At 40.4% G+C, this 22,701-nt stretch overlaps 1 protein-coding gene across 1 annotated transcript in view; it reads left to right on the top strand.

The window, feature by feature from the left end:
* The first annotated feature begins 3,419 nt into the window (after positions 1–3,419).
* Positions 3,420–22,701, top strand: part of pde2a (phosphodiesterase 2A) — a 140,563-nt gene continuing 121,281 nt past the window's right edge. The window contains exon 1 of the mRNA XM_023406633.2: positions 3,420–4,075. Coding sequence (XP_023262401.1) covers positions 4,017–4,075 — 59 coding nt within the window. The 5' untranslated portion in view covers positions 3,420–4,016. The remainder of the gene's footprint in view (positions 4,076–22,701) is intronic.

Genomic DNA, 22,701 nt, shown 5'->3' with positions numbered 1-22,701 from the left:
GCAGCAGCCCTGCTCAGTGTGTTTAAGTACAAACTGGAACAACAGGAATTTCCCCTCTCATAAACACAAGCCTCGCTGCACTTTATTGCAGAGCACCGGTCATGCACGGCTGTCACATTACAGCTGCTGCCTCTTACTATCCCTCTTTATGGTGGAAAGCCTTTAATCTTTTTTTATTTCTATGTGACAATACGCTGGTTTCTGAGTGCTGAATGCTCACTGGCCTTGTTTAGTGAGAAGAAAAGTTTCACTACACTGTTTACTGTTGCTGGTGTAAGACAAAGGTAACACTTTCAGCTTGAGATCAACTTCAAGATGGTGGTTAAAAATATCAAGATATATGAAGAGATTCAAATGCAAGTTAAACTTCTTCCTGAATCATTGACAATGATAACAACAATGTTTTTAGCTATGCTAGTGCGTTGGTACAGACATATCTCAACAACAATTGGATGGATTGCCATAACGCTTTCCACAGACATTCATAGCCAGTGGATGAATCCTAATTATTTTGATCATCCTGTGGCTTTTCTTCCAGCGCCATCATCAGGTCGCAGTTTTGATTTGCTTATGACCAAATACCTGCAAAGTTAATGACATTACCACCAGCCTCAGCTAGACTTTGTATTGTGTTACTGGCAAAATGTTTGCATGCAGTCACGCTTAGCTAAGATGGTGAACATGATAAACATTATACCTGCTAAATAATAATACTTTTTGATAAAAAATATTAGATTTTTGCTACAATCAATCAGTCAAATTTTATTACAGTCTCAGGGTCCAGATAAAAGACAAGACATTACATAGAATAAATTACATACAAAAGCACAATAAAAACCATGGTTGAAAAAGAATATTAATCACTGTCCTACAAAGAGACAAGTGTATCAGTGTCTCCAAAGCTGGGATTGGTAGTGTGCAGTATTAAAACCTAAATATAAGCCCAGGATGATTTCTTTTCCAGAGTCCTTAAGATGGCAGATACATTTATACATGTGATTTCTTGGAATTGTTTGTAAAGTATTGACTCCTGCAGCCGCTAAACATTTCACTTACACTGCACTGTCTTGGTCTGGGTCTACAGAAAGTTAAAAACATTAATGTTGTGGTCATTTCCCTTTCAGGTCAGGAGGAGTGCACTTTTAATAAAACACTAGTATAAATACTTTCTAGCTGGTGATGAGTGTCCATTGCAGACAATTCTTTGACCCGAGTCCCAGTGGACAGTCTGTTAGTGCACACACCACACTGACTGATCTGAATCCGGGGGCCTCAGGCACAAGAGCCCTGCTGGACAAACACACACACACACACACACACACACACACACACACACACACACACACACACACACACACAATTCCATGTAGAGAGACAGCTGAGCACAATAGATCTATATGCCAACACACCAGATGTGACGTGTGTGCACACATCCACGAGCACACACATACACATAGTGGCAAATATGACATAGCAATAATAAGGTTCACAGTCTCCCTCATTCTGCTGCAGCTCTCCTCTCCTGACTCTCTTCCTTGAGCCTCACTTCTGAATTATTCTTCCTCTCCCACCTCTCTGCAACTCTCTTCTTCTCTGCCTTCTCCCTCTGCATGTTTCTGTGTCTCCCTCTGCCTTGTCCTCACTTGTAACTGACAGCCTCTGCTGGGTGACCTTAGATGCTGTTATTAAAATTTGCAGGGCTTCTAAGACACATCCCTCTGTTTCCTCTAAATTAGTGTTTCATAAAATTAGGTGCCACATGCCTCCAGCTGGTGGATCCCTACGTGACAACTGAACAAGACAAACATTATCTTGGGTCCCAGGGCTGCACTAAATTGGCTACTTTTCAAGGCTTTTTTGTACTAAGTTCCAGTGTGATGTTTGAGTCCAGTCTACATCAGCATCTATAAACATGCATACTGTCTCTCTAGACACATAAAGGACTGTGAGGGTGGACAGAGATACTGGGGTATATTTGCACATGCAGCAGATCCGATTTTTGGACCTCTTCTGGTCTCCCTCTATTACAGTGAGATAGTCTGGCTTAAATCAGATTTGATCTGTTTAGACAGTGATATGGAGATCGTCCACATGCCACAAATTACAGATAAACACACTTTGTGTTGGCGTTCAAATAACACAAAAGCAGGCCTGTAACTACCAATAGGACATTGAGGTCATGTCCTCATTTGTTCAGTGTCTTGTAGATAACCCGTTTGCATGGCAAGCATTTTAGCATGTCATAGAAGGATAAGCACAAGTGTAATTTATAACATCAATAATGGCTGTATTTAATATTTAATAAAAATGCCCTGCTATTGCATATTGGCTCACCAACATGGCTTGCTGTGACACTTTATGGTACAGAATCATTGTTAATGTGTAAGACAGGTCAATCAAGCTGTCATTTTTCACATTTTGTTTTCAAGTTAAAGTCTTTTTCAGTCTGTTTTAAAGCCAATTGGGTCAATTGTGTGTAATTGTGGTCAATAGTGATCTATTTACCTGAAAAATAATAACTGGCATCATAGAGAACAGAGCCACAGAAAGTTGTCACTCTGTCAAAAGGTAAAGGAAAATATGAAAGTTCAATCTATAATCCAAATGTAAACACACGTGTAACCCCACCAACACAACTCATAGCCTGCTTTCACTCTTAAAAGGAATTCATGGATACTACACGGATTAACACCACACAACAAATGAATCGTAATTGTACTGAGGCCCTGCTCATTCACACAGTTGTTTGCAGTTATGGCTGATTAGTCTTCTGCTCAGGTTGAAGTTGGGTGGAAGGATGGCAGAAATTTCCTGAGGTCACCCAACTCATGAACTAATAATAATGACAGAGATGATGATGATGAACAGATGCAACAAATCTAGTGGGATGTCAATCAATCACAGTCTGTACCTGCTTAGGCAGGCATGAGTAAAGGTCTAATCAGGCAGAATAATTGAAAGCACCTGTGTCAGTAGACCATGGCTGTAGGCTGCAGGCGGTTTAATGTTATTTAGATACTGTGTGACATTTATTTATACATTTCCTTTAAGTCTTAAGTGAATATATTGTCCAAAAATCCTTATTGGGTCTTTAAAATGTAGAACACTTGACATCTGAATCCACATGTCAGATATTTAAAGCCCTTGGATGTCAACAAACATTTCAAAGGCTCCTTTTTCACTAAGCACGGCTCCTGTAGTAAATCCCTGCTGCTTCCTTGTGTGTACTGGAAAGGCCATATAAGGCAGAAGATCTGTGTTGGACCTTAAGACCTGTGTCCCGTGATAGACACACTGGAGTCGGAGTGCAACATGTGGTTTATTATGAAACGCTGGCAGCACGAGCTGATAAGATCTCTTCTGTTGGTGAAGGGAGATAAAACAAGTTCAAGTCCCGTCCTGTCCCAGATATACAGTCTATATGAAACCGGACTGCATGGGGAGAAGTGTGCATGGGAGCTGTGTGCAACTGCCTTGTGAAGACGCACCGTGGAAGTTGAATTTTCACAACTCAACTTTAATTTCCACGGATGAATTGGCGGGAGGAGCAGGCGTGACCCGAGGATGACTGTTTTTCAGCGCACGCGGATGAGTGACGTGCCTCAGCTTTGGTTTGACTGACGCGTCTTTGACTATGGATGAGTCCGTGTGGTGTTGAACGCTAAAATACCAGCTGAGCTCTCTCTCTCTCCCTCGCTCTCTCCGCTCATCCGTTATATCCTCGCTCACCGCAGCTCGAGTATCAGTTACCGGGTCCCAACCAATCCCCTTGCGCAGTCAGACGGCAGAGGAGAGCAAACCGGAGAGAGGCAGACAAGCAGGGGGGAGAACGCGAGCGGAGCACACACCCAACATCTATCCATCCATCGTCTATCCTCCTTCACCCTCTTCCAGGCAGACTCACAGGCAGCCCCCCCACCCCACCCCACCTCCCCCTCTTTTCCTCCCCTCACCCGCCAGGTCTCCCCGACTGCAGCTGTTTGGGATAACCGGGGAGGCGCGAGGCAGGATGCGCGATGGGACAAGCGTGCGGACACGCGCTCCTCTGCCGTAGCCAGCCGCCGTCATCGGAGATGTAAGTGTGTCTCTAATAACTATGTGTGTTTGGATAAAGGCTCCAGTTTGTGTCCCGAAGCTTCATGCTACTTCTACGTACACTACGCAAACTGAACGGCTGTAGAGGCACATGGCGCCGAGCGCAGAGCCAAATACAGAGTGTCGATGTGCTGTGAGTGTGACTTGCTGGGTGTCATTATTCCCCCTCTCAGCGGCAGTGAAGACCCCAAACTGTGCAGGCAACTGTCAGTGTAAACTGGTGGACAACTGCCCTGTAGCTCACCATCACCATCACACCACTACAGTGTTCTCATAGTGTGTCTAGACTGCTCTACAGAGAGTTTAGTGACCTTATTGCACCTTTGTGTCTATGGTAGTTGTCTGACGAGGCTACTCTTCCTCTAATATTCCTGCAGGGACAGATACATTTGCTGTGATAGTCCTAATTGAATTCTGTCACTGTCATTACAATCTTTATGTTCAGATGTTTTTTAAAGGGCTGACTTTGAGCAAACTGCCTTAACCTGAAATACTGCATGGCCTGAGCTGCCCAGCAAAAACCTAGAATGACACCACTTACTAATATGGCACCCTTTATAGAGGGTTTATAATAACAACTGTTGGCTGCCAGGTTGTCGAAAAACCTGTCAATGACTGGAAAAGAGCTCTACAGGAACTGGACCTAAATCCATTTATCAACAACTTATTAAACATTTATTCATTTATTACCCACATTTGCAACTGCTTTGTTACCAAGAAAGGAAGAATAAACATCAGCCACCTACCACCAGAGATTTTTCACAACCTGGTAACCCAAAATTTGTCCTTATTAATATTTATAACAGATCTACAAAGCATTAATAAATATTTTATTAACCAAGCAAGCACCCTCAACTTAAAAATCCTTTTATAAAGATTCCCTTATTAGAGGTGGTATCCCTAGTTTCAGTTTTTAGATAAACTTGAGGGTAAATGCTGCTCTTGTGCATTTTATCCTATGAAACACCACAAATACATCATCCTCTCAGAGCTTAAATCAAGGCTGTTTGTGTGAGTTTGTCTCAGTGTGAAAGTTCACTATTGATCCTAATATATTTTTCCTTGGTCATTAATAGTTGAGATTTTGTTGACATGATTATACAATCAACAATTCAATGCAATAAAAAGAGCCCAGTCTTTTATCCAGTCTTTGTAAAGCTTAGAGTGTTTATAATGTGGTGAGAATGTGTCAGAGAGGAAGTGTTCATTAAACTCTGTGGGTTGTTTTTGAGGCCATTAGTAGTGTTGTTGTATTGGATTTTTTTTATGTTGTATGGTGTCTCTGTCTGTCTGTCTGTCTGTCTGTCTGTCTGTCTGTCTGTCTGTCTGTCTGTCAGCAAGCAGTCTTCTCAGTGGCACCTGTATGGAAAGAAATGAACCTTTAAATGTCATGGCCCCACTTGGTGTTTAGCTAAATGTTAGAGCCCAGCTGATGTTGAAGCAGGTTTCTGCTGTTTGAAATTAAAGTCTGCCATGTAAACACACAATAGCTGCTCTCAAATTGAATGACACATCTGCTCCTGATGGAGTTGAGTGATTGTGATCAAAACACAATGGCTGATCAAACGGCATACACGTAACATATATATATATATATATATATATGGTGAGAGCTTCCCACAGGACATGCCTTGATGCCTGTACTCTGAAAATATTAAAAATAAATAAATAAAATAAATACTATTAGTTCCCTCCCCCCCTCTCATAGCTGAATTGCATCATTTCTTGATAACGACATTGTGATGCCATTATGCACTGATTGCACAAAACATTAGGGGCACTTTCCAGATATCAAGTTTCAACTCCTCTTTGGCTCAAAGTTGAAAAATCCTCCTCTAAGGTGTTTTACTTTCTTTATCCCCTCATTCATTATTGGTTTAAATTCAATAAGGGAAATCACTGAAAGAATAATGGCTTTTACTTAGTGCTTGTCAGAGAAGACTAAGCCTCTTATATTGGGCATTTGTTGGTCAGTGTAGGAGAAAATAGCTTTGAGGAGTTATGGAGGAACAATGAATGTTCCAGGTGCACGTCTGTGATCTCTGACATACAATAAGTTTCAGTAGCTGGTCTCACCTGCTTTGTTCTAGCTGGACTCTGTCATGAAGTGTGATACTGTTACAAAATACACAACAGCAGATGTCATGCTCATATCCATTGGGATATGTCCCGTTTTTCGATTGAACATTATGATAAAATAAAACCATATGGGTTGAAAAACTCCAAGAGGAACATCCGCAGCCTTTCATGTTTTCATCAGTGTGATAGTTTTCTAGAGTCTTAGATCTCTGGATTGAAGCTTTGAGGAATCAGGCACATGTTCTGTCTAAGTATAAACCTCCATTCACGTCCTCGTTTGTAATGTTTGATACTGTGGTCTTTGTGTTACTGCATGTGTTTGTGTGTTATAAACAGCTTTTAATGGAAGCACTGTTTATCCACTGTTATCATCTTGCATCCTTTTAGCAGCAAACAGGCATTGCCAATGTAATCTTTATTTGGGTATGTGTATTTGTGTGCCAGAGGGAGAGCATGTGAATGGTTTTCAACCTGAAAAAAAATTGCAATTTACTGGATTGACGCCTGGAAGTCAGATCCCCCAGCCTCCTGCTGAACACACACACACACACACACACACACACACACAGAAAGAGAGAGAAGTGCACAGCTGCAGCAAAGTTGTAACCCGACTCCTGATGAGCGAGTATGTGTGTGTTTGAGTGTGTGTGTGTGTGTGTGTGAGAGAGAAAAAGGATGCTGACATTGCACTGTGTTATTATCAGTAATGGGCTCATCAATACTAAAATATTCAGAGAGAGAAAAAAGACAGAGTGGAGAGGGAGATAAAGTGAAAGCAGCGAGGAAGCTGGGAAACCATTGTGTGCTGTGTTTGCATGCTTTTGCACATGTTTGTGTACCTGCAGAATGTGTGTGCTTCTGCAAAACATTCCGCTTAAAAGCTTTCAATCCAATGATTCATCTACATTTTGATTCCCCGTCTCTGAGCCCAGCACTGTATGTAGAGTCTTCAGTGAAAAGTGCAATGTGCAGTGGACTCAAACTGATGATGCATATGTTTACTTTGGGGCCAGCAGATGATAGTAGATATTTGATTTGATTTTTATAAACAAGATAATTAACTGTGCATAAAAATCTTGTCCCCCCCAGTTGAGATGTAAATTATATATGTAGTTATGTTTGAAATGCTGAACTGAATGAATATTTCGTTGGTCCCTTAATTTTTTTGGCATGGATATCATGAGATGACTGGCACAGTATGGATGCTGGGAAACTCTTACAGCTGAATCATCAGTACAAAAGATGAGCAACTGTGTAAAAAAAAAAAAAAAAATCTGTCTCTATGATAAAAAGTCAAAGGCCAACAGTTTGAGAGAAGAGAGAAGTCAACTATGACCTCTAAGGAGTTTTGAGAAAACAAATATCCAAGCACCAAGCTTGAAATTATATTAGCAGAGCAGCTATTGGGGGGATAATGATAGAGATTGTGTTTTGTAGGACTTTAATACGTTCAGCAGATTTAATCAGTTAGCTTTGGGATTGTGGGTCTGGGTCTTGATTGAATTCAATAACTAGTGAAGTTTTTGTTCCTGATTGCAAAGATGAAGTCTTATAAATTTGCTAGTGCTGTGATTTGTGCCTCTAGCTATACCAAACTAATGAAGTAAACTTAGGCAACAAAGCTAAGATTATTAACATCAGACAAAAACATATTATCGTCATATTATCCGGGAGACTCTCCTGGATTTGAGTAACACTGAGGTTAACATTTAAAGATAACCTAGAATCCTTACTAATACTGTGGGAAACAAAGCTTTTCAGACCTTCATAACCCTGCCCCACTTGTTTTTCTACTCCTCTTGAGTTTAGTGTACACTGCACAAAATGTGCAACCAGTATACATAGAACTGCTGTCCCCAAAGTGCCATCCTTATCTTATTTAAACACACACTTACAAACCAACATTTAAAGATGTTCATGTGACCAGGTTACATAGATACAGTACATATAGTAAAATGTCTAAGTTTTCTGTTTGCTTTCTGGTGGAAGTCCATAAATCCAAGAGAGTAGTGTAAATAATTCAGAAGAGCTAAAGATCTTTCGCTAAAACATGTCTACCTGGCTCAGAGTGGTACGGGGACTTTAGCTACATCACTGGACCGAACTGATTTCAACTAAATCCACTCAACAGATGCCATAACATGGTCTGCGTGTGTGTGTGTTTAAACCAGAGGGAAGGAGATGGATACATTAATTCAGCCATGCAAACAAGTTGTTTAACATTAGAGAGTAATCTGTGTAATTGGTTGTAATACGAACAGAGTGGAAATCCATTTTAGCATAAGTTAAGTGTTGTTTGGTTCTCCTTGGTTTCTCTTGTAATTTACCAGTGATTCCCCGTAGACAGCATTAATCACTGTAGTTGTCCAGTGTCTCCAGTAAGTTTCTTCTAAATTGATGCCTCATACTAATAGCTATTTATCGTGAAAAATGGGATCTGTGAATGTCCCTAGCAAATACTGTGCCCCCTGACTGAGCTGTAAATGGACCAAATGTAGAGTCAAAGAGGCTGAGCCGAGCAGAAGGCGTCATACTGTGTAGCGGGAAAGAGTTCTTACGTTTGATGTGTTATCTGCCCTGTACAGGTTTCAGATGCTCAAATTTGACCATGAATTAGAAAATAAACTTTTCAACACACATCTAAACAAAGACATACACCAAGCACACACACACTTAGTTTCAGTCAGAGTTTTTAGTCCTGTTAGATTTAACATGTAACTCATACTTGTAAACCTGCCCTGCAGCAGTTTATTATATTTAACTCTGGCATGAGCAACCTTAGTGCATACATACTGTATACCAAGAGTTTAGCTTGCTTCTGCAGGAAATGTCTTAACTTTGCATCATTACTGGACAAAGCTGAAAGCTAATTCTGTTTTGTCATTGTCCTTTTTTTTTATACATGTGAGGGGTGATTGTGTGCTTTTACAGTGTTCACGTATAAACTGAGCAAGTTTGCATGTCATCTCTGTTGTTTCTTGTTCCTCACAAGAATAGAAATCCTGGCCAGCTGCTCACTGGTGACGACTGATTCTCACACATCACTTTACATTTACTTGTTTGGTAGATCCAAAGCGATTCACAAGTGAGAGACAACACTAAAACTTCAGTGCATTAGGGGATCTTGGCGCAAGTACAAAGTAATACATCTACTCAATAAGTGCAAGGAGATCAGGTAAAGAAGTGCAAGAAGTAAAGAAGCCGGAAGTGCAGAGTAAGTGCTAGTTAGGGTATTAAAGGTGCAGGTTAGAGAGGAGGTACTCTCAGAAAAATGAATCTTGAAGAGATTCAAGATAGAGAGGGACGCCCCTGCTCTGACTGCATTTGGTAGCTTATTAGGAAGAGTTATTTTAAAGACTGTGGCTAGAATTACAGTTAGGTTAAAGTTACGGTTTCATATGTTGAAGGTTCAATATTAAAGTTTGCTTAAGTATGGTTTAAAACGGCTATGGTAAGAACACAGCTCCAGGGAATGTATTGAAGTCAATACAGTGTCAGTGTGTGTGTGTGTGTGTGTGTGTGTGTGTGTGTGTGAGAGAGAGAGCCTGGAGGTGTCACGGGGAAATGAGCCTGACAGCTCTCATGGTTCCCAGCTTTGGCTCCAGCAGCTCCTGTCAGCCGTCTTATCTCTATGGACTGTTGCCACAGACAGGTGTTTCTGTGTGTGTGTGTGTGTGTGTGTGTTTGTGTGTGCGTTTGCTTGTTTGTGTGTGCAGACGTTTGTGTATAAGGCTGTGTATGTGTTTACATGTGTGTCATTGTATACAAGTTACAAGGGTGTTTTTTATGTATGGGTACGGTTGTGTTTCTGTCAGTAACCCAATGAACAGCAACAACTCTGTGTGTGAGTGTTTTTTGAAGAAGTTTTTGTCAGAAGCTGTGTGTGTGTTTGTGTGTGTGTGTGTGTGTGTGTGTGTGTGTGTGTGTGTGGTCCCTTGAGAGATTAAGGTGGGAGGTGATGCAGCTGTGTTTGGGGCACAGAGCTTTGGTTTAATTAGAAAACAGTATCAAGTACCCATTTGTGTGTGTGGTGAGACCTCATTGATAGGCAGCAGAGGTGTGTGCGCGCGCGCGTGTGTGTGTGTGTGTGTGTTTGTGTCGACTTTACTTATAGCCTGAGGAGCAAAGAACCTTAAATAAATGTGTCATAAACTGCCAAAGAGATAGCATACAGCTAATTAGGTTTGACATCCGGCTTTAGGACTTTGAGTCTTTGTGAAGTTTGTGTTTAAGATTTGTTCTTCATGTGTGGTACTACAACGCCTGAATGCACAGACTTTAGTCTGAAGGTCAGTGCTATTTCAACATGAACAGCTACATCTATTTTAGTTTGTAAGTGTAGGCTTACTCATTTGTTTTTGCAGGCAGCCTGTGTGTGTCTTTCTTTAGACTGGTTCGAAGTTGCAGGGGTCACAGACACAGGGCCATTGTTACACTTATGAAAAACAGAGGTTTTTAGGATCTTACAGTTTGTCATGTGCTGTAATATCTATTATAGCTACTATGGAATTTATGTATGGGTATGAGAATTACTCAGCATCTGGTGTTCTTCTAAATTTTTTGCACTGTCAAACATGGTAGTAGTGTGAGTAAATCCTCCAGTGGCATACTGTATGTGGAATAAAAGTGACTATTTGAAGCAGCTGCTGAAAAGACGTGGGAGATTAAAATGACACAAGATGACTGTTATAAATTATTTATGCATCTCAAAGTCAAAGACATAAAAACCCCTTCTCCACAAGTCAGAAATTCAGTTTAGTGAGCAGAGATTACTTCTCTCAGATCCTGGTTTTCATTCCAAACAATGTTTTTTTGTGTTCATTTTAAGCAGGTAAGGGGACTAAAGTGGTGCTGTGGTCAATCCTGTGCATCCCATGACTTTGTTTAGCTGAACTGATTTCATTTTGATGACGGTTGCAGTGTGCGTCATTAGTGTGTATTGTTTTTATTGCTGACGTTACCGATATTCATCTTGTGTTGTTGTTGTTGTAAATCCACAGTTGCTTCTGTTGTTCCTGCTGATATAGCAAATGTTTGACCAGTAGTTTTATGTTGCTCTTTCTACAGACGTTTTGTCACTCTTCTGAACACGCATCCCTCTCTGTTATTGATATCATAGTTTTTGCTGCTATAGATTTAGCAGTTTGTTGATCTGCTAATTAGTAGTTATTATTGTGTATTATTATCTGTGTGTTATTGTCTGTATATTGTATTCTGTCTGTACAGTAGAAGAGCAGAATGCGTTCCTGCGCTTCGGTTCCCTTTGCCCTGACTACAGGGCTTTTTCTTATTGATCGGCCCGTATTGATTGACTCACACAGAGATAAAGCCACTGAAGGGCTGTAAGTGTCGCATTTGGGACATTCAGGGGTTTTGCGATGCTTGTTGGGCTGAATGAAATGACTTGTTCTACAGCATATGAACACATACTGCTTGCACATGAACAGACTGTAATAGTTTCACAAAAAGCTGATTGTTTTTCTGTCTGCAGGCTACCATTCATCTAGTATTTTGACATAAACTCCATTAGCACTTAGCAGCTGTTTTGATGCTGATTGCCAAATGAAAACATGGTGATGATTATTCTGATCACATGGGCAGATAAAGCACTGACTGTTTCAGTATCTGTCTGTTCTCACAGTCTATATACCGCTCCTGCTGTTGAGTGTTGTGATTTGCTCACTTTTACTTTGTTATTATTTCCGACAGACCAATTCTCCATTCTCTTCATCACCTCATTTGTGTGTCATTGTCTCCACCTACCTGTTTATTCCTCTTTTTTTATTTCCTTACTTCTCTCTCTTCACCTGCCAGTCAGAGACAGAGGGAGGGAGACAGGTGTGACAGAGAGAGGGAGAGGCTGTTGAGATGGTATGATAGATGAAGGGCCTGGTGCTTCATCCAAAGAGTTGTCCAGGTTGCCTGGCAACTAATGGTGTCACAGGTTACCCTACATGTAGGGTATTATATCAGTCCTAGATGTGGTGTTTACCTCTTTTGATCTGACTGTATATACATCTTTTTTTACAGTTTTTGAACGATTGAATCAATATGTTATTCATGTGACTGAACCTGTGTATGTGTGTATATAAAGTTGCATATCTCAAAGGCTTTGTGACAAGTGTGTGACAAATGTGACAACGCTGCTGCACATTTTTTGCTGGAGGTTTTTTACTTCTCTTTCTCTCCTGAGGACGTGGCTGCGCATTGAACCGATGACAGCTGAGTGTTTAGTTGTCAACCAGATTAATCCAAACTCATGTCATACTTCACTTAAATTACTTTTTAAAAATGTAGATACAATTTGTAAAGACGCAGTCTGTGAAGCAGATGTAAACAAAAAGGTTATACTCAACCCCAAAATAAGCAGAGTAAAAACTGTTGTGGTATTTTATATCGGTAATGTTTGGAAAACATAAATATATTGAAAAATGCACATTGAATGCAAATTTTATGCATAGAATTTAATGTGGCAAAAATACTCACTGGATCTTTAAGAGTATTGCAGAACCTTTAGTATAAATTATGATGCTTATGTTTTGAATAAATTGCAATGAGAAATCAATTCATTGAATATTCGATTAATTAATTGGCAGATATTTGAATTTTTCAAGCACAAATGCTGAGTGTTGTTTGGTACCAGGTTCTCAAATGTAAGAGTTTTCTGCTTTTATTGGTTTTACATAAGAGTAAACTGAACAGTTTGGGATTTTGGACTGTTGGTCGGATAAAACAAGACATTTAGGCAGATCTCATCTCATGCTTTAGGATATTGTAACGGACATTTTTCACCTTTTTTCTGCCTTTTTTTGATAACTACATTGGAAATGTGAGAGCGGGGGAATGATACGCAGCAAACGTCGCAGCTGGTCGGGACTTGAACCAGGGACTTGCTGCTCATCCTGGTTTTTCACAATTTTATGTTTTATAGACCAAACAATAAATTGATTAATCTGGAAAACGATTGACAGATTAAATCATGATGAAAATAAAAATTAGTTGAAGCCCCAGTTCTGAAGATTAAGCTAAAGTAAATGTCGCCCTGATTTGACACACTGTAATGCTGTGCTGGCTTTAACGTACATGTTTCATTTCCCTGAGACCTCTCAATTAACAGTTACACTTAACATTTTTCTTGTAATTAAGTAATTGTAATATGGGAATATTTCGATGATTTTTGAGTTCCTAAATCCTTCCTACCATTACTAGCCTTCTAGACCCGTGGTTCCCAGTCCTCTTCCTCAGCTCTCAGAGTCCTGCTGGCTTTCATTCTCACCATTTAATACAAATTTTCATCTGGGACACCAGGTGATTGCACTTAACCACCGCTCAAATAGAAAACCAGCAGGACGACTGTGCTCCCCATTGCTCGTTCTACTGATCAGAGAGCAGTACCTGCCAAACACCAGTGTGCAGCCATTCTGCAGTTTTTAGAACTCAGTGATACGAGACACACTCACAACCAGGACAGACCACTTCAACTGTAGAAAACCAAAGATCTTATGTAGGAATTTGTATCAAAGCTATGTGATCAAAAATAATTGTCAAACAAGGGAAAAAAAATGTAAAATTAGGCCTATTAATGATCCCTGAGGAATACCACAAGTAAAAGCGGAGCCCTGACAAGATAAATAATGATAGAAAAGGAAAGAAACATTTACACGCAGTAAAACAGCAGCTGCTAATATAGAGAAGAGCAACATGTGAAAACTTGCACAGTATTTAATGGATAACTGGAGCTGAGGTGACGTCCTGCAGACAGACCCACAGAGCTGGAATTATACAGTCTGCACATGAGTGAGTCACAAAACGGTGGGAGACCAGAGATGTCAGGACGTAATCTCAGAGGAAACTGCTGGTTCTGAAAACACGGGATGGAAATTAAACTCTTAACCAACTATGTATACTATACTGTCACAGAGTGCTCTTGAGTTGTGTAGTAATTTCCACAACAAGGTCCTCAGACGGATGGACAGAAATGTGAAGTGCTTTATGGCTTTTAAATTACACATTAGAATAGTGTAACTCAAGTGGCATTAATTGACCTGTGCGAGAGACCGGATGCGTTTACCTGAAGTAGAGAATTTTTGAAAATATAAACTTTTACACTTACAGTACATTGTGATTTTAATAGGAATTGGAGACAAAATATTTCCTGTGACACACAGGTACCAAAATAAACCAAGAATAGACCTAAATATGTTACATTCTGGACAGTTATAAAGTTTTTTGAATGGAGGCAAAAAATCAAATACAGATCTCTGCTACAAAACTTAAACAAGTGACACTATGTAAGCTTAATTTGAATTAAATGTTTAATGATCTATTAATAAATGTACAACCAGGGCAGGATTCATTTGTTTCAATTAACAAAAAAGTACAAAAACAAACTAATAAGAGATAGTAATCCTGGAGCCTTTGAGCCCCTGGGGCAGTTGCCTACTTTGCCTCGCTGGTAATCCAAATAATGCAACACTTGTTTCCTTTTTTTTCCCTTGTAATTTCAATCCTACCTCCTTCAACTTCTCAGACAACCAGTGCAACTACGAACACCCAGAAGGTGCACCATGTTTTTTTTTTTTTGTCATACAGCAATGAGTAAAAACTCTAGGCACTTTAGGTTCCTATCTGTCACGCAATACCATCAGGGTCCAAACATAGAACCAGCGTCGTAAAAAACTATCTTCAGTGACAACAAGATCAAGGAGTCCTCCAACAGATGGTAGATGGCCCTCACAGAGCCCTGGTCCCAGCATCATGGAGAAGACACTGAGACAGCCTAAATCCATTGAATAACTGTCTTTTAAAAGCAAAGGGTGGTCACATCAAATATTGATTTGATAAAGGTTTTTTTTTTTGTTTTGTTTACTGCACTTTGAATGAAGTAAATTAATAAGTAAAAACTAATCATGGCATCATTTTAGCAGAGCATGCATGGCAATGTTGGTCAGTTGGTCCACCACTTTGGCCCAAACTGAAATATATCTGAACAACCACTGGATATATTTCCATCAACACACATTCATGGTTCCGAGAGAATGAATCCTAATGACACCGATCATCCCCTGACCAATGTAAAAGTAGTAACTTTCCCATCAACCTCTGTACTTTGTTTGGTCCTAATTGGCTAAAGTTAACCTGCTTGCACACTAAATTAAGATAGTGAACGTGGAAAACATTATACCTGCTAAACATCAACATGTTAGCATTGCCATAGTCAATGTTAGCATGCTGACTTTAATATTAGCTCAAAGCACTGCTTTGCCTCGGTACAGCTTCACAGAGCCGCTCTTTCTGTTAACCAGCACCGCTGTCAGACAGGATGTGTTTGTGAGCATCACATCCAGAATGTCTTGGAGTGAGCTTCAACTGAAATATTTAGGGTGACCAATCTGTCTTCAGATTATGGGCTTCTTCACAGTTTGGAAATCATATTTAGAAAAATTTAATCCAGATGGGTTTTTGCTGTCGGTAGGAATTGTAGGAGAATGCCTTTGTTTGTTTGACCTATTATGTCACATTGTAGTACACATGCATGTAACAAAGGAGACCATAAACTGCACCCAGACAAACACACAATGTTGTCCTTGATACTTACTTGTCTTGCAGTAGGATCACACTCTGCCCTGGGCCACATGTATGTGCTAATTACACACCACAAACACACACAAAGCAGGCTTACACACACACACACACACACACACACACACACACACACACACACACACATGCACACTTCTAATTATTTTCAAGTCTTGCAGAAGTGCTGAAAAACAGTCTAGTGGAAGTCATTTGCATTCAGACTGTATTTTTTCCTCAGTTTGATTGTCTGACACCAGTAAACACACACACACACACACACACACACACACACACACACACACACACACACAGAGATAGACACAGATACAAACGCTATTCTGCAGCGTAAATCTGAAGTTCTTAATGAGAGTTTATGCTCATTTTGCTGCCCTGCTGTCAAGACAAATAAGAGTCTTGGTGTGTGTGTGTGTGTTTCCTCAGTTCTGCTATGTGTGTTTGGTGTGTGTCTGTGTGTGTCTGTCTGGCAGATTCATTTTCATTCTACATACATCTATCAGTATGTCTTTACCCATTTTCTTCTCTGTGTCATCAATGACCCCAACTGGTCACCTTTCACACTTGTCCCTTCATGCCTTTAGCCCACACACACACACACACACACACACACACACACACACACACACACACACACACACACACACGCATACACACACATACATAGACAGTCGTAATTGCCCAGAGGCACTTCTCCTCTCTGTCTCTCTCATTCTGTCTCCCGTTCCCTCTCAAATCTTTTTTTTTCTATTTCTTTACTTTTTAAAAAATGTCCCTTTCACGTCCACTCGAGCAATTTTTGCTGCCAGCAAGGGGTCTAACAGGGATGTATGTGCTGTTTGTACATGCGTGTATTTATGCATGTCTGCACAAACATACGGCAAATGTAAATCCATGTGCACGCAGCTGTACAAAAAAAACACCATACATTGTATGGAAGACGCCTGTGTGCAGTCAGACTGTGTTATTACTGGGGATGCTGCGTTGTCTCCAGATGTGTATTTCTGCTCACGGTCTACCTTGTTTCCATCCACACTGGTGTACATGTGTATCATAGTTTAGTTGGTGTATCCAGGTGCAGCCTCCTTCTCAACATCAAAGTCAACATGGAGACAGTTTGTGTATCTTTGATAGCACTAACCTCCGTTCTTAGGAGAGGATGGAGAGTTTAAGTCTTTGATGAGCCCATTACACCTTTTTAAAGTCTACATTGAGAAGCTTCCTCCTGGTGGAGTGGACTGATGTCTAAGAGAGGGCACACTTGCTTTCATCTCTTTTGTCTTTTTCCATGTCTCTTAAAACTGTCTGTGCCATAACCTGTTTTTTTTTTTTTTTTGCCGCCCTGTTTGCATCTACATGAGCCTGTTTATCCCCCTCTTCTCGATTCTCCGTCTCTTTCATCCTCGTCTTTTACCTTTTGATAAGGACAAGAGGTTGTGTGGCGCACCGTCGCCTGTTTTCTCTGTAGTGTGATTGCATCGCGGCAGAACTCGCCTGGTCCCTAACTAGGCAGTCTGGGAAGCTACTTTGATGTCACCAACAATTTGAAGCCAGTAATGAGGAGGTGGTTTTAGTCCTGATTGGAGCCGGCCTTCTTTGAAACATAGGTCCGCCTCATGTGTGTTGAATGTGTTTGTGCTGTGTTGACTTCTTCTTTTCTACCACCCAGTTAATCATTCCACTTGCTTGATCTGACTGATCGGCTGGCTGTCAAAAAGGATTGGGATTTCCTGGCTGTAGCAGAATTAAGAAACTGACAAGACATTTGCTTCAGTAAAACCTCATACTATCCTCTGTTTGAAAACATTTCAAGAACATCTGCGCTAACTGAAACAAAGCCGAAAAGGGAACACACCACACGTGCACCTCCAGCTGTTTGATTTTCTGTTTGAGATGTTCCACTTTGTACATTTCTTACTTCACGCTCCTCTGTATGCAGACGATTATGCCATAGGGAGCACAATCAGACTACATCCCTCGTTGTGAGAAAGACGTCAGCCTAATTTGTTGACTTCTCGGCCAAACACGGCGTCTGGTTTGTGAAACACTTGCAAAAATCCGAGCTGGCACATTTATCAAATGTAATTTACTATGAACAGCCAACCCGTTAGCTTGTAAATTAAACAACAAATCACTGTAACTGGCAGTACAATGATCACATTCAAAAGTCAGGCTTCAAAAAATAGAGTGACAGAAATGTCTCTGATGTATGTGTTACTGTTTCATTAATTATTGGTAGTTCTGAATTTCTTTGAAGGTTTTTTTATGTATGTCCTGTTAACCTTTTCTTTTTTTTAGACACACACACACCCACCCACCCACACACACACACACACACACACACACACACACACACACACACACACACACACACACAGGAGCATGTGAGAATACACTTTGTCATATGCTTTCTCCTGCTGTTCTGCCCATTCTGATACATAATACATTACAACTGAGACCAAGTGAGCCTCCTCCCTCCCTCCTTCCCTACCTCTCTATCTCTTTCTCTCGCTCTCTCTGTCTCACTCTCCTCCTCATCTTACTTTCTCCTCTTTCTCCCTCACTTACTTCTACTCCCAGCGATGATGCTATTCTCTCATTCTCCCCCTTCAGCCCCTGTCTCTCACCATCTTTCTCTCTCCATCATTTTACGGGCTACTGTATTGTTAGGTCCCAACAGTAATTTATTCATAGAGATACACTGGCTGGCCTTTCCCAAAATGGAAGGACAGATGGTGGACAACAGAGAGCTGCCAAGAGATGTGGGATAAGATAAGGTAGAGAAAGTAAGGAGAACAATGTGAAAGATGACAGGCACTTCAGATTTGATCTTTTTGGGCCTTGGCCTGTCTTCAAAAAGAAATCACACCTATTACTGAATGTTGTTTGCCTGATTCCCCAAGCCACAGAGGAAGCGTCTACAAAATTACATTTTTATTCAAATCTCAGAAGTCGGAATGTGCTTAGAATTAAATGTCAACCAAACTGTCTGAGAGATTTGAGTGTTGGGATGATATATTCTGGCTTTGCTCCGCTGTGAAATATTACAGAATACTTTTTCTTTAATTTACACCTCTATGTGCCTGCACACTGTGTTTTCTCTTTCCATGGGATATCTTTGTGTTTTTATTGCCCTTATCCTTTAAAATTCTTCTCTACCCAGAAATGTGTTTTGTTATTTCACCTGGGTGTTTGACCTTCACTGTGCAGAGTGATGTACTGTATGTGTAGAGACTAGAGAAAACACTAGAAAGCTGTTTTCACCTTCCTCTGCTGAAGGGGTAAGTACTCTGTGCTCACCTTAAATCTGACTTTAAGACATGTGCTTAAATACTACAAGTACCAAAAGTGATTATTCCCAGCAGAGTATTTTGTGCATGGTTGGGATTTTTAAACTATTGTCTTTGTGGTTCCTGTATTTGAGAGAGAATGCGCTTCTGGTGTTCTTTTCAGCATCTGTTTGAGTCATTGTCCTCATCTATGATACCTGCAAAAAACCTTCTAAATATTAAGGGTGTTAGACTGGTTCAAGATTTGGCTGGGGATAAAAGGAGACAGGGGAATAATGAATATCTGTGCTCTGTATTCAAAGGTTAAAACATGAACAAACATAACTCAGGATTCATTTATGGGTACTTGTAATGAATTTTATGGTGCCTCTTTTGTAAAACCTTGTTTGGACAGAGTTTTTTCTCTGCTCAGGGCATTAATATGTAGAGCTTCTATGAGACATCAGAGATGTTGTTATGAGCTGCTTTTCATTAAGTTTTTATAGTATTTTTTTATGGTATTGTTTATGCTCTTTAGAGTTGTGTGTATTTCCATATAAAGGCCTATGGAGGAGAAGGGTTCTGCAAACTAGCTCAAGCTGTGATATGTAACACTGGCTCATTTATGTCCCCATAAAATTAAACATTAAATAAAAATGGATTTTATTTAAATATAGCTTTGTTAAAATAGAGATGAGAAAGAGATTTTTCCTTAATTGATACCAAGCTCTGTGGTGTCCTGATACACAAAAATCTATTTCAACGCTTTATTGATTTCTGTACCGTGTACAGTCATAACAGAAAGGTACATAGTTTTACGAATAGTAGAACCAATAACAAAGAAAAAATCCCATCTGACTATAAAGGCACCATATAACTGTCAAAGATAAAACTGATCAATTCCAAAAGTCCAGACTGAGAAGAGAAGTGAAGGTTCAGGAGCGCGAAAGTGTGAAGTGTTGTTTTCTCTGAGTTACTATGTTACTTTGTACGGTGGCCCTGAGGTGCAAAACACAACAACATTGTACAAAACGCATCATTACTGGAAACCCCAACAAACAAAAAAACCTAAAGCACAACGATATTTCAGTAAAAAACACCTTAACAAATGAGAAAATACAACAACAAAACAGAAAACAAAAAAAAAACAGTTTTACAGACGACTGTAATTTTGTCCTCTGTGCTTATACCACACAGCCACATACAACAAATCAATCTGCAAGATGTCATACTGTATGTTGTTAAGTTTGTTCGATTCATGCATAGCCATTTTATCGGACACAGTTGTACCTGGTGTCGTGCAAAGCTGTAGTAATGTTGCTAGTACGGTTGCCTGCAGTTTATTATACCATGTGCACTGATTTACAATGATGATCAAACTTTCCACCGGAGCTCAGGTGTCACAATTTAACTTGACACCTGGCAGCCCAGACATCAGAAAGCGCTGTTTCCGCTGTGTATTGTTTCTTAATGGTTGTAATTATACATTAGATGTGATGTGGAAAAGGGTGGTGTTTGTGGTAGCTGAGGGCGATGTTAGATGACCATTACAGTATATTGTGCAATAACCACCAGTTTGCTCAGTGAGCTGCCAAATTGTTTCCTGTCAATGTTTGTAAATGTGTGTGTGTGTGTGTGTGTTTGTGTGTTGATCTTGTGAGACCAGCTGCTAGGTGTGTCTTCCATCAGCTACCCAACAGGAAGGACACACAGACCCATTAGAGAAGAGAGGAGAGAAACCTAATTGACCAACACCAGGACATCAGAGCCGACACACACAGTGGTTTCCGTCCTGAACCCGTCACCCGTCCACCCCGCTCTGGTGCTGCAGCGATATGGAGCATTGGGGTAGTTCAGGCAGGCATGACAGTCGTTTTATTGTCACGTATTCCTTATACTGTCCAGCCATTAACTATATGTCCATCTCATAGCTAGGCAATCCATGTAGTCAGGTTCACACTCATTTATTCTGCATACTCCCACTGCTCACACTGCTCCTGCCGCTTTCTACTTTAACTCCCTCCTCATTTCAGGTGATTTCTCTGTGTTTCTCACGTTCCTCTATCTCAAGTTCAGAGTTCATTCTTGAAACGGCAGTTGACAAAAATCCCATTTAGTAGGTTTTCTGGAGCTTTTGTTCACAGCACATGATCATCAGCAGATGCAGTTGTAGGTTTGAGTTGAAGCAATTAGTTGAATAATTGATTAGTCGATTGATAGAAAGTTAATTTAGCAACTATTTTGACAATCGATTAATGACTCTAAGTCAATTTTTAAGCAGAATTGCCAAGAAATTTTATTGGTTCCAGCATCTCAAAGGCAAAGATGCTGCTTTTTCTTGTCCTACGTTTGTAGTAAACAGAGCTTCTTTGGGTTTGGCTTGAACTTATCATTTGTCACTTTTTTTTTATGTTTTTGCTCTTTAAACCAGATATAACTAATTTCCCGGGCACATACATTACATTAAAAAGAAACGGTAGACCTTGACATGAGTGCTGAATGAAATGAGTGGCATACTGACTCAAAATAGGTCTGAATATGCCAAGAAAATGTGTATCAATCAGCAGGTTGCTGATTTGCTCCTACAGCACCTCCTGATGGCTGAAAATGTTTTTGAACAGCTATGACAGTATTATATGTATGTATATATGTATGTATGTATGTATATATATATATATATATATTAGAGTTCCTGATCAAGTCATGCTCTCTCTTTCTCTCCCTCCTCTCTCGTTATTCCTTCCCTCCCTCCGTCCATATTTCCATGACAGCTATTAATAATGAATGGCTCTGACTGTGTAAATGCCAGTCCCTTGCATATCAGTGAACTGTCCCTTTTAGGAAGCTAATGTTGACAAATGACTGGGAACATAAGGTATTTGAACACACTATTAACCTTTGAAATGTCTTTGTGTTTGTGTGTGTGAGTCTGGGAGAGAATTTGTGTGTTTGTGTTTGTGCACGTGTAGTTCAGGAGTGTATGTGTGTGTGTGTGTGTGGTCCTGTCTATAAAATGTTATTAGGGGGCTTTGTGGGCCACTATTAACCTTCATTGACCTTCATTATATTTCAGTCTTGTCATTCTAGTCGTTTTTTTTTTTTTTCTTCAAATGCCATCACATATCACAGTGATAATGTCAGATGCTGTGGTTCCTGTGTATATGCTAATACAAAAAGTCATGCGCAACCCCCCCCCCCCCCCCCCCCCCACAACTCTGTCTCTCTCTCACACGCACGCAGGCACACAAGCGCACACACACACACGAGATACATCCATGTTCACATATGCTGCTGTACCATGGGTCAAGCAGGGAGAAAGGAGTAGTAGCCTAAGCTGCTGCGCTCTAAGGATGAAAGGTCTAATTGGCTGCTTAAGTTACAGATTTTATTACACACACGCATGCATGCACACAGGCAGACACACACACACACACACTCACTGTGCCCTCGGGAAGGTTTTGTCTTTCGTCATTGTTAATGAATAGTGCAGAGTTAAAAATATAAAGCTAAACTGGACTCATTAAATCGCGCCAGTGTGTTCAAAATCGTGTTTTCTGTGTATGTGAGTCAGAGAGAGAGAGAGAGAGAGAGAGTGTGTGTGTGTGTGTGAGTGAATGAGTGAGGGAAGAAAAGAGTCCACAGGTTGCTGAGCTGCTTAATT

This window comes from Seriola lalandi, unplaced genomic scaffold (assembly GCF_002814215.2).
Source record: "Seriola lalandi dorsalis isolate HSWRI2012SDOR001 ecotype SW California unplaced genomic scaffold, Sedor1 jcf7180002054313, whole genome shotgun sequence".
In the NCBI taxonomy this organism is placed as follows: Eukaryota; Metazoa; Chordata; class Actinopteri; order Carangiformes; family Carangidae; genus Seriola; species Seriola lalandi.
Note: the sequence above shows the minus strand (reverse complement) of the source record. Positions and strands in the feature narration are given on the sequence as shown.